The sequence below is a fragment of the Archocentrus centrarchus genome, chromosome 2 (genome assembly GCF_007364275.1).
Source record: "Archocentrus centrarchus isolate MPI-CPG fArcCen1 chromosome 2, fArcCen1, whole genome shotgun sequence".
NCBI classification, from domain to species: Eukaryota; Metazoa; Chordata; class Actinopteri; order Cichliformes; family Cichlidae; genus Archocentrus; species Archocentrus centrarchus.
This window is the reverse complement of record NC_044347.1, coordinates 14,883,121-14,895,891: the sequence shown is the minus strand read 5'-3', so window position 1 is coordinate 14,895,891 and position 12,771 is coordinate 14,883,121. Positions and strand designations below refer to the sequence as shown.

General features: G+C 44.8%; 1 protein-coding gene across 1 annotated transcript in view; it reads left to right on the top strand.

Annotated features, from left to right (window-relative positions):
- The window catches only part of LOC115795711 (receptor tyrosine-protein kinase erbB-4-like), a 356,000-nt gene that overhangs the window by 328,030 nt on the left and 15,199 nt on the right, over window positions 1-12,771 (top strand). The window contains exons 21-23 of the mRNA XM_030751753.1: window positions 3,299-3,460; window positions 11,358-11,433; window positions 11,626-11,772. Coding sequence (XP_030607613.1) covers window positions 3,299-3,460; window positions 11,358-11,433; window positions 11,626-11,772 — 385 coding nt within the window. The remainder of the gene's footprint in view (window positions 1-3,298; window positions 3,461-11,357; window positions 11,434-11,625; window positions 11,773-12,771) is intronic.

Genomic DNA, 12,771 nt, shown 5'->3' with positions numbered 1-12,771 from the left:
TCTTCCGTTTCTTTATGGTACTCCATGTCTCGGGACTGTGGGGACCTTAACTCTTAAACGGGGCTAAAGCGGCACAGTCAGCGGGACCCCGTCGACCTGAAACGCTGGCTGCACCCCCTCCCCGCCCCCATGCTCCCCTGGGACGCTCCTGTTTACTGCCCAGGGTGGCTGAAAATTAATTGGCTCCTTGAGCTGCTGTACATTCCCCGTCAGTGCGATGGCCTCCCCTCATTGCCCTGTCACTTTAAGTCGAAGTGTATTAATGGACTGTGTGGGCCATTGATTCCTAATTTCTCTCGACGTCAACAGAAGGGATAAATACGCCCGAAGTCGGTCGTCTTCTGGCTTATTGTAATCAGCATTGTTATTGATTGCCTGCCCGAACCCCCCAGAAGTAATCTATTTTAAATACACTTTCAGTAAAAGGGGGTGTTCGGTGCCTTGTCACGGCACATTGTCTATATATTGGTGAGGAAAGCCACAGAAGTAGAAAAAAAAGGGAGACGGGAAGAACAAGTGGTAAGTGTCCTGAACTGGGAGATAAAAGAGAAAGCAAGTGAGAGACATGCAAACAGGCTGATGGATGCATTTTACGTGTGGTGAAATATGCCTTGCTTTTGCGTATAGGTGGTCTCTGGGTGGTCACCGTCAGTGTGAGTGTGTGTACATGTGTTTCTACACATGTCTCTGCAAGGCCGACGGATGATGGATGAGGGCTCAGCTACGAGCGAGCCAGACGTTGGCGCTATCGATTTATCCTCACATTCGTCTAGGAGGAGGAGGCATGGGGTGGCTCGCCACGACAAGCATTTCAACACAATGTTCCTCGATATGCCCACGTACAGTACACACACATACACTCATATATATATATATATATATATATATATATATATATATATATATATATATATACAGTATTTTCACAGCAAGTGTTTCAAATGGGCAATGATTTTCTCGCACCAGTGGAGGCATGAGCCTTGGTTCAAATTCTTCATTGTCTATTAACCACAATGACCACAAGGTGTTTTTATTGATCCACCTGCAAAATGGCATCCACTTGTTTAATATCCAGACGAATACACTTCAACTGGCCCAGCCTTGTCCGTCTGCCAGCTCATCTGGTTGTTTTGTTCAGATATTAAAGCAAAAGACAAGAGAGGAGTGCGTGTTTGTGCTCATGAGGGCGTTAAGCCATGCCTGTGTGTAGGTGGTTGTGTGTGGGTGGCATTGCCTGCTTGACTTCATATGTGTGTCCGTAAGTGTGTGTACATAGCTGCAAATAGGTTTTTGTGCAACTGTCAGAGTTGCTGCTCCGTCCAGCCCATTGAGCAACAAATTAGGGCTCCAAAGCAAAGTTGTCTCCACTCAAAGCTTTGTTGTTTTTCCCCCCTTACTCGCTTTGCTCATCGAGTGTTCATAATCAACGTTAACAAATCGGCAGGGCGTCCATTGTTCTCTCTACCCAGCCATCTTGAAAATGGCCCCAATTACTGAAGACACCAAGGCGACGTGTCAGTCATGAGTGAACGAGATTGCATTTGACTTGGACACGTTACAAGACGTAGGTATTGATGTTGCACACTCTGGGACACAGCGAGCACCTGTGTTCTCTTCTAGTGAGACCAGCTGCAGTGGAGCGTTATACAGAGTGTCTAATCCCCAGACATTTAACAATAAGATGTTAATGCCGAAGTGCTTCTAGAAGGAAGTCTTTCCACTTGGCAGCCGTCTTTGGGATGCTTCTGGGCAGTTATTTTGAAGCCACTTTCAAAATGAATACGTAGAGAGCTATAGCTTTAAATTTATGTGTTCTTTGGGCTATTACAAACTTTATAAAACCATCAGCCTAATCTGGTAAAAAAAATAACTTTAAAATTAGGCTTTGAAAGCGGTTTCACCCACAGATTACATTTCTAGAAGAGGAAGAAGAATCAATTTATTGTCATTACATGAAACATGTAACGAAAAGAAGTTCCAGAACACCCATCCAAAAAGACAAACAATCAAACAAACAGTGGAGATAAGTGTCTGCGGCCTACTACATATGTTTGCAATTACACTCAATGGCTTCATTAACAGCTCAAACAGGACTGCTGATGTGATCATACCATACCACTCAAGTCCCATGCTTTCAAAATGACAGTTCTTTTATTCTTCTTTCATTCAGACAGTGTTTAGTGTCATAACAAGTAGAAACAGTACTGTGCAAAAATTTTGAGACATATTTTGCTTCCAAGCAGCCAGACTTTGTCATTTTTTAAAGCGGTCTTGAGCAATAGTTCTCCAGGCTTTCTGAAGGTCTTTCCAAGGTTGTTTTTTTTTTTTGGACATTGGCTGCTTTTTTACCTATTTTCAGTTCAGTCCTTGTACCTGACCATTTCCAAAGTAATATTTTTGTATGCCAGTGATCCCAAACACACTGCCAATGCGAATCTGGATAGAAAAACACACAATGGAACGCTATCAGTCATGGATTGGCCTCCCCAGAACCTGAACCTCAACATTATTCAAGCAGTGTGGGATCAAGTTGACAAAGAACAGAACAAAATGCAGCCAACATCCAAAGAAGAAGCCCGGAGAACTATTCCTGAAGACTACTTAAAGAAATGACAAGAAAGCTTGTTAGAATTGCACAATCTCTGTCTTTGCCTTACTGTATTTCCATGTATGTCTGAATATGTTTCAATAAATCACTACACCCATAAGTCTTTTGCAGACTACTGTTTGTTTGCCGCCGCATAGTTAAAAATGTCGCAAAACTATACTCCAGTTCGGTTGGCTGTTGGCTCTTTACTGCCATCTTTGCCATTACAGATTATCTCATACAGTAGGTTCCTATTCAGGTTCAAATATTTTTCATCATTGATTGAATGGCCATGAATATCAACAGTCTAAGGTTTTCTAACAGGAAATCTTCTTTAGTCTTGTCACTGTCATTTGAATGTTCTGAGTTTTAGGAACTTCAGATTGAGAAATGTTGAGTTTTGTTTTTGGAATTTCACAGGTAGATCTTCTGTGTCAAAAAAAAAGTTTCTGACATCTCTGAAATTCTGTAAAAGCTGTCTTGGAGTTTCCATCTCTTTGAGTCATGTATATGAGGAGCGCTAACGATGAAGGATTGAATCTAAATGTCTGCTTGGATGTGCAGTTAATGGCAATGACAATTATGACAATAATTTTATGTTAGTGCTGACATTTGCTGCATCACCAATCTCAGACTGCTTCAGTCGTGAAATTTAAAATGATGAATAGCTTCATGAGAGGATTCATAGTCAACTCCTTTTTTCTGTCTCAGGGGATGATGTACCTGGAGGAGAGGAGGCTGGTCCACAGGGACCTGGCAGCTCGGAACGTGCTGGTAAAATCTCCCAATCACATCAAGATCACTGACTTCGGCCTGGCCCGACTGCTGGATGGTGACGAGAAAGAATACAATGCAGATGGGGGAAAGGTTGGTGTAAGTGGAAGAGTATAAATCTTCATCTGTATACAGTGCTTATCAGCTCAGACCGATCGCACACGCAGGACAGCTGACATGAAAGTGATAGATATAAGCAACCAATTATACAGGAAGTAATAAAGAAAAATGTTGGTGCTGATGACCTGGAAAAAGACTTGTGATGCCTCCTGCTTAAGTAGCTCAATAGTGTAAAAGGTGCAAACTCTATTTAAAGTAGTCATTATATAGAACGGTACTTTTCAGAATCATATACATGGCATTATTGGATCATTATTATTGATGTATTTAATGCTGCAGCTGTCAATGATTTTAATTACTTATATTATTATATTGCTGAGTAGTTTGAGCTATAATGATAGAATTTATCTGTCAAATAGAAAGTAACTGAAGCTTTAAAGAAAAGGGCATTTGTTTGCACCCAAAAAAGAGTGGCGTTGGACCAGAAAGTAACATAACATAGTAATGCTTAAATGATATACAAGCACATCAAACCTGTACAGTGCTGTGAAAAAGTATTTGCCCCCTTCCCGTCTTGTTTTTTTTTGCATATTTGTCACATGTTACATCAAACAAATACAGTTTTCTAATGATGATTTAATTTATTAAGGGAAAAATGATCTGAAAAAGCAAAACATCATGCTACAATCTAAAGAAACTGCTGAGAAGCAAAGTCATTGATATCTATCACTCTGGAAAGGGTTACAAAGGCATTTTTAAGGCCACAGTGAGAGCCGTTATCCACAAATGGAGAAAACTTGGAACAGTGGTGAACCTTCCCAGGAGCGGCCGGCCTCCCAAAATCACTCCAAGAGCTCATCGACGACTCATCCAGATGGTCACAAAAGAACCACAAACAACATGTAAAGAACTGCAGGCCTCAATTGCATCAGTTAAGGTCAGAGTTCATGATTCAACAATAAGAAAGAGACTGGGCAAAAATGACATCCATGTTCAAGGAGAAAACCACTGCTGACCAAACAGAACACAAAGGCTCGTCTCACATTTGCCAAAAAACACCTTGATGATCCTCAAGACTTTTGGGAAAATTATTTCGTGGACCTCCACCACCATGCTTGACTATTGGTATGAGGTGTTTGTGATGATATGCTGTGTTTGTTTTTTGTCAAACGTGGCGCTGTGCATTATGGCCGAACATCTCCACTTTGGTCTAGTTTGTCCTAAGTACTTCGTTCAAAAAGTTTTTTGGTTTGTTCAGATTACATGGGCCCGCCCTCCTGCAGGCCCACCACCCGCAGGAGGTGTCGTAGGGGTCGGGTGCAGTGTGTGTCGGGCGGTGGCCGAGGGCGGAGGCCCTGGCGGACCGATCCCCGGCTATCGAAACTGGCTATTGGGACATGGAATGTCACCTCTCTGGTGGGGAAGGAGCCTGAGCTAGTGCGTGAGGTTGAGAGATACCAGCTAGATATAGTTGGGCTCACCTCAACGCATGGCCTGGGCTCTGGAACCAGTCTCCTGGAGAAGGGCTGGACTCTGTTCCAGTCTGGAGTTGCCCTCGGTGAGAGGCGGCGAGCTGGGGTGGGTATTCTTGTATCCCCCCGGCTTGCTGCCTGTACGTCGGAGTTTTCACCGGTGGACGAGAGGGTAGTTTCCCTGCGCCTTCGGGCTGGGGAACGGGTCCTGACTGTTGTTTGCGCTTATGCGCCGAATGACAGTTCAGGGTACCCACCCTTTTTGGAGTTGCTGGGTGGGGTGCTGGAGAGTGCTCCATCTGGTGACTCCATAGTCTTGCTGGGAGACTTCAACGCTCACGTGGGCAATGACAGTGAGACCTGGAGGGGCGTGATTGGGAGGAACGGCCTGCCCGATCTGAACCCGAATGGTGTTTTGTTATTGGACTTCTGTGCAAACCACAGTTTGTCCATAACAAACACCGTGTTCGAACACAAGGATGTCCATAAGTGCACATGGCACCAGGACACCCTAGGTCGCAGGTCGATGATCGATTTTGTAATCGTATCATCAGATCTGCGGCCGTATGTTCTGGACACTCGGGTGAAGAGAGGAGCTGAGCTGTCAACTGATCACCACCTGGTGGTGAGTTGGATCAGGTGGCGGGGGAAGATGCTGGACAGACCTGGCACACCTAAACGTATTGTGAGGGTGCGCTGGGAACGCCTGGCAGAAGCCCCAGTCCGGGAGATCTTCAACTCCCACCTCCGGCAGAACTTCGACAGCATTCCGAGGGAGGCTGAGGACATTGAGTCCGAATGGACCATGTTCCGCACCTCCATTGTTGAGGCTGCTGCTCAGAGCTGTGGCTGCAAGGTGGTTGGTGCCTGTCGTGGTGGTAACCCCCGAACCAGATGGTGGTCACCGGAGGTGAAGGGAGCCATCAAGCTGAAGAAAGAGTCCTATCGGGCTTGGTTAGCCTGTGGGACTCCGGAGGCAGCTGACAGGTATCGACAGGCCAAGCGGAATGCAGCTCGGGTAGTGGCCAAAGCAAAAACTCGGGTGTGGGAGGAGTTCGGTGAGGCTATGGAAAAAGACTTTCGGACGGCATCGAAGCGATTCTGGCAAACCGTCAGGCAACTCAGGAGGGGAAAGCAGTGCTTCACTCACACTTTTTATAGTGCGGGGGGGGTGCTGCTGACTTCAACTGAGGCTATAGTCGGACGGTGGAAGGAATACTTCGAGGACCTTCTGAATCCCACTGACACGCCTTCTGTAGTGGAAGCAGAGTCTGGGGATGAGGGGGATGACTTGACCATCACTGGGGGTGAGGTCACTGAGGTAGTTAAACAACTCCTTGGTGGCAGAGCCCCTGGGGTGGACGAGATTCGCCCTGAGTTCCTGAAGGCTCTGGATGTTGTAGGGCTGTCTTGGTTGACACGCCTCTGCAACATCGCGTGGAGATCTGGGGCAGTGCCATTGGATTGGCAGACCGGGGTGGTGGTCCCCATCTTTAAGAAGGGAGACCGGAGGGTGTGCTCCAACTTTCGGGGGATCACACTACTCAGCCTCCCCGGTAAGGTCTATGCCAGGGTGCTGGAAAGGAGGGTGCGTCCGTTAGTCGAACCTCGGATTCAGGAGGAACAATGCGGTTTTCGTCCTGGTCGTGGAACGCTGGACCAGCTCTTTATCCTCTCAAGGATATTCGAGTGTGCGTGGGAGTTTGCCCAACCAGTCTACATGTGCTTTGTGGACTTGGAGAAGGCATTCGACCGTGTTCCTCGGGGTGTTCTTTGGGAGGTTCTGCGGGAGTATGGGGTGTCTGGCCCATTGTTGCGGGCCATTCAGTCCTTGTACAACCACAGTGAGAGCTTGGTCCGTATAGCCGGTAATAAGTCGGATTTGTTTCCTGTGGGTGTTGGACTCCGTCAGGGCTGCCCTTTGTCACCGATTCTGTTCATAATTTTTATGGACAGAATTTCTAGGCGTAGCCAGGTGGCGGAAGGCTTCTTCCTTGGTGGCCTCAGAGTCTCATCTCTGCTTTTTGCAGATGATGCGGTTCTGTTGGCTTCATCACGGGGGGGCCTCCAGCTCGCAGTGGAACGGTTCGCAGCCGAGTGTGAAGCGGCTGGCATGAGAATCAGCACCTCTAAGTCTGAGGCCATGGTCCTCAGCCGGAAAAGGGTGGAGTGCCATCTCCGGCTCAGAAACGAGTTCTTGCCTCAAGTGGAGGAGTTTAAGTATCTCGGGGTCTTGTTCACGAGTGATGGGAGAAGGGAACGGGAGATCGACAGGCGGATCGGGGCTGCTTCTGCAGTGATGCGGACGCTGCACCGGTCCGTCGTGGTGAAGAGGGAGCTTAGCGTAAAAGCGAAGCTCTCGATTTACCGGTCGATCTACGTTCCTACCCTCACCTATGGTCACGAGCTTTGGGTAGTGACCGAAAGAATAAGATCGCGAATACAAGCGGCAGAAATGAGTTTCCTTCGAAGGGTGGCTGGCCTCTCCCTTAGAGATAAGGTGAGGAGTGCGGCCATCCGGGAGGGGCTCAGAGTAGAGCCGCTGCTCCTCCACATCGAAAGGAGCCAGTTGAGGTGGCTCGGGCATCTGATTAGGATGCCTCCTGGCCGCCTCCTGGGTGAGGTGTTCTGGGCATATCCCACCGGGAAGAGGCCCCGTGGTAGACCCAGGACACGCTGGAGAGATTATGTATCTCGGCTGGCCTGGGAACGCCTTGGGGTCCCTCCGGATGAGCTGGAGCAGGTGGCTGGGGAGAGGGAAGCCTGGGCTTCTCTGCTTAGGCTTCTGCCCCCGCGACCCGGCCCCGGATAAGCGGAAGAAAATGGATGGATGGATGGATGGATGGTTTGTTCAGATGCAACTTTGCAAGCTGAAGCTGTGCTGCCAAGTTCTTCTTAGAGATTAGCGGCTTTCTCCTGGCAGCCCTTCCAATCATGCCATGACTGTTCAGTCTTTTTCTAATTATAGAGCCATGAACTTTAGCGTTTAACATGCAAACTGAGGCCTGTAGAGTCTGAGATGTAGCTCTTGGGTTGTTTCCAGTTTCTCTGAGCATTGCACGGTCTGACCTCAAGGTGAATGTGCTCAGACAGACGCTCCAAGGAAGACTGTGGCATCCTGGATGCTCCAGAAAAGCAAACTGTCCAAACTTCTGCTTTCATGGAGGTGCTCACACTCGCTGATGAAGTGCAGTGAATCAAGTGCATTTGACAAGTAGCACCTAGCTGCTACTTACCCTCCTCATTACTGTGGAAGCAGTAAGGGTGTATTTAGTTTTCATTTTCGCATGACTGTACGTGTCTCCCAGCCTGTCATCAAGCTCTTATTCCAGCATTATTAGATTATTGATGAGCAGTAGGGTTTAATATTTTTCCCGAAAATGACATGAATCAAATCCCGGGAAATGACGAGCCATTTCCCGGGAATCCCGGGAAAAAGTTTATTTATTTTTTTATTTTAATTAGGCCTTCTGTAGCCTGTGTCGGCCTTAACCTATTGTGATATTGTAGAGGTAGCTTTCCAGCTATGTCCTGTTATGCCCAGTAGGGGGTAACGTTGGCTTGATTAACGCAATAAAACCTACATCTCGAGATTCGAGTGCTCGAGCTATGCGGTGTTGTATCGTTCCTCAACACTCCCTTAACAAATATAATTCGAATATTCCTCCATTGTACATGGAATTATACCAAGCTATTTTACAATTGCTGGTGCAAAACAATACGGTTCATCTCCACAGCATTGATAATGGCTCAGCCACGCTGTCGTGGCGACATCTGTTGCACTATATCTCCACCAGTGGAACGCTGTAATAGTCATTGAAAAGTTAACTACCGTACTACACTATAATATGGCATAACACAGGGCCTTGAGTAACGCACTACGACTTGGTCATTGCCATTCTGGCAACAGCAAATTTATAACACCGTGTCTGAGGGTTAAAGTAGGTTCGCTGTGAATCGTCTTTTGAAAAACTGGCCAATCCTTATAGCCTAAAAAATATACATTTTACTCAACTCCATTTTAAAAGCGAAATATGTTAAAGCAATCTATTTCATGATAATTTCTTCACACATTAGGCCCGTATCCTAATTCATGATTGTTAGTAAGCGGCTGCAAACGAGGAAAAGAAACACTCGAAGTTAAACAGATATTTCTTTATTGTTCAGGGCAGGCGTATTTTATAGGCTATATAATGCAATATAACAATATATAATAATATAAAATTATATAATACAAAATACCTTAGGGTAAACACATTGCCTACGATTTCAACAAATTAAAGAGGAAAAAAGCACAACTGTGTAATACCTCTATTAAAACGCTTGAGATGAAGGCTGAAGCCTTAAACGGAGGCTGAACGTGCCTGAAATGAAGAGTAATGCTTTTCGCATTAAACGAACCCTTCTCTCAATATTTCCTTAAATTTAACATTCTGAAGCTTTCTTTTCTTTCTGAAAGTCAAATCGACGCGCGCGACTTTTTTCCCGGTTTCCCGTCTAACGTTTCCCGGGAAACGGGAAATGGTTCTGATCGCATTTCCCGGGAATCCCGGATCCCGGGATTAAACCCTAATGAGCAGTATATCAGGTCCTTTCTGATTTTTCCCCCATCACTTCTTTTTTAGTAACTAAACTACTTTTTGTATCTTTTTTGCAATGTTACCATAGAGAGCTTTAAAAAATGCCAACTGAAAGCTGTCTCAGAGTCAGAGGCTGCATAGCTGTAAAGTAAAGAAGACACAACCTCTGTTACACCATCATCACTCATTTCAAATGTCAGCACAGCCAGTCTCTCTCACACACACAGCGGAGTTGCAGTGATTAATCTCTCTGTGTTTTTCTTTTGTCAGACAACTTTGTGAAGATCAAATAATGATCTTATCGGCGTCAGAGCAATAGCAGAGAATTACTTTTCATGTCGCTTAGCAGGTAGTATCCGTACCCTGCCATCAAATCACTGTTTTGTGCCCGTTCAGCGGAACAAAAACAAGACACATGTGTAAATGAGAACAACAAAATCATAAGTGTGGCTGTATTTAATCACAGCAGAAGTAACGATGGAGATAAGGGGGGATGTCAGCAGGGTTACAGCACCGTGTTGGCTCCATCTGGCCAGATGTTAATTGCGGAGCTTAATTTTCCTGTTTACCAACCAAAAAAAAAAAAAAAAAGGGGAGAAAAATAAGGAGAAAGGCTGCCATCTTCCTATTTCAGGCATTTTGATGCAAGTCGTTATCTTACAAGAGCAAAACAAAACAATAGTGGTGTGATTACAGTTTCACATTTAGCCAACTTAACATGGACACACTGTGGATTTTTTTTTTTGCTTCATGAGTAAGTGAAGTGGCATGCATGTGTAACAAAAACACCAAGAAATTTGTTATGTTTAGCAGTTTTCGACAGACAAACTGTGGTGAATTTAGAAGCACTTCATGCAAACAAATAAGGCAGCCACGGCTCCAATCAGTTTGTTTTGTTTGGGGACCCCGTCTGCATTAATTAGAATTGCCTTCTATTTTTCCCCACTCGAGACTTCCTATGCAAATGTCCCTTTATTAAATTGGCTTGTTCGTTGCTACATCCATTCAACTGGAGGCCTGTAGGTACTGTAGCCACTGCAGTATATGGGAGGGGGGGCAGTATTTTCATAAATCAGACAAGTTTGATGCAGCCATCTGAGTGATTGGCTCCATGTTGGTATTCACTGATGCCGTGAAAAAAAAAAGAAAAGAAAAAAAGAGAGAGCTGTTGTCAGCACATCTACACGTATGCCATAAAAATAGACATGCCGTGGGAGATAAATCAACAGAGATGAAAGTGGAGGTGCCACACCACATTTCCAACCTGAAGCAGTTTCATTTCCTCCCTTCCTGTTCATTACCCTGAAGAATGAGCGTATGTGTGTGTGTTTGTGTGCGTGCGCACGTGTCAGGCTACCACACAAACGGAGGGGCTGGTTTTTTAAATGACCATGTGCGCATATGCATGCTCACGTGCAAAAGGACACATAATTGCCTTGCTCAGTGGACATGCTGAAAATCCAGTCAATATGGAAATCATATGGCGGTTAGGATTTGGTGACGTCTGCCGTCGTCCTTGTCAGGAATGTCAAGGGACCCGCTGTTATTGCTATTTCACACCCCTTTCCTGCTCTTCGGGCTGCTCGGATAGAGTGAGACAAATGGCCAATACAATCTCATTTAGCATCTTAAAAAGCGCACTCACTATTGACTATCTCTGAATCTAATCAATCACAATACTTGAGTAATATTGAGCAAAGCAAAACTGTGGTTGAAAGCGCTGTCATTTCCCCAATATCTTTCAAATGCTGGAGTAAAAGAAAGGGCTGCTGTTGAGCAAAAATAGCATGATGGAGAATTGTTTGCAATTCAGGTATAAATGGATTAAATGAATGAGAAGCTAACAATTCAGATTTTTGTTCATTTTTTTATGTCTCTCCTCAGATGCCCATTAAATGGATGGCTCTGGAGTGCATCCACTACAGAAAGTTCACCCATCAGAGTGACGTGTGGAGTTACGGTGAGTGTACTTCGTGTATTTTATTTCCTGTGCTCCAGTGACCTGAAATCCTGTTTAGTTTATTTGCATTTTCTTCCCCTCTTGTTCTCTGTCATTCTCTGGGGCTTTTTGTCTCGCCTTTCCCATCTCTCTCAATCTTGTTTTCTTTTTTTTTTTTTTTTTTACCTACTCCTACTGCATGACACACTCCAGGTGTGACCATCTGGGAGCTGATGACATTTGGAGGCAAACCTTACGACGGTATCCCCACACGAGAAATCCCAGACATCCTGGAGAAAGGGGAGCGCCTGCCCCAGCCGCCAATTTGCACCATAGATGTCTACATGGTCATGGTCAAATGTGAGAACACACACACACACACACCCACAGATGAAACCAAAATATAATACCAGCAGGAATGGCATTTTTGGAAAAAATATGTCACAATAAGTACAGTATGATGAGTACAAATGCACTGATTAAAAAAGGCTCCTTCTGATGCCTGAAGCCACTAGTGATGTGCAGGGTATCATGCTACAAATAAAAAGAAATCATATGGATAAGCTTGCTAATTCAATTCAATTCTATTTTATTTATGTAGTGCCAAATCACAACAAACAGTCACCTCAAGGTGCTTTATATTGTAAGGTAAAGACCCTACAATAATTACAGCCAGCAGTCAAAAAGACCCTTATGAGCTGCACTTGACAAAAGTGGGAACTCCCTTTTAACAGGAAGAAACCTCTGATAGAACCAGGCTCAGAGAAGTGCGGTCATCTGGCACAACCGGTTGGGGGTGAGGGGAGGGAGACAGGATAAAATACATGCTGTGGAAGAGAGATTAATAATAATTAATGAATAAATGCAGAGTGGTGAATAAACAGTGAAAAGAGGTAAATGAAAAGAAACACTCAGTCCATCATGGGAACCTTGAGACCACTGCTGTAATTTGGTGTTATATAAATCAAATTCAACTGATTTGAATACTTGCAATCAAGTATTCAAATTTAATTGAAATACAAAAAAAAAAAATTAAATGCTGTCACCAGATAACCAATGATTTAACCTATTCACAAGGAGGTTGCTGTCCTATTTTTACTCTAGTGTGACTGAGCCATCAGTGGACCATTTGGAAGCCTTTGGCATTTTGAGCATTATCATGTTGGTGATTTTTGTTTTGTTTTTCTTTTTAAACCTGTGGGTGTTTCATCCAAGTCCAGTGCTAGCTTGCTACTTAGCTGGCTTGCTAGCCTGGCATGTTTCATACACCGTGATACTGAATAAGATGCAAATTTTTGTTGAGGTGAAAACAAACTGGAGTAAGTTAACCAATTTAGAGTTATAAAATAGCATTATTGT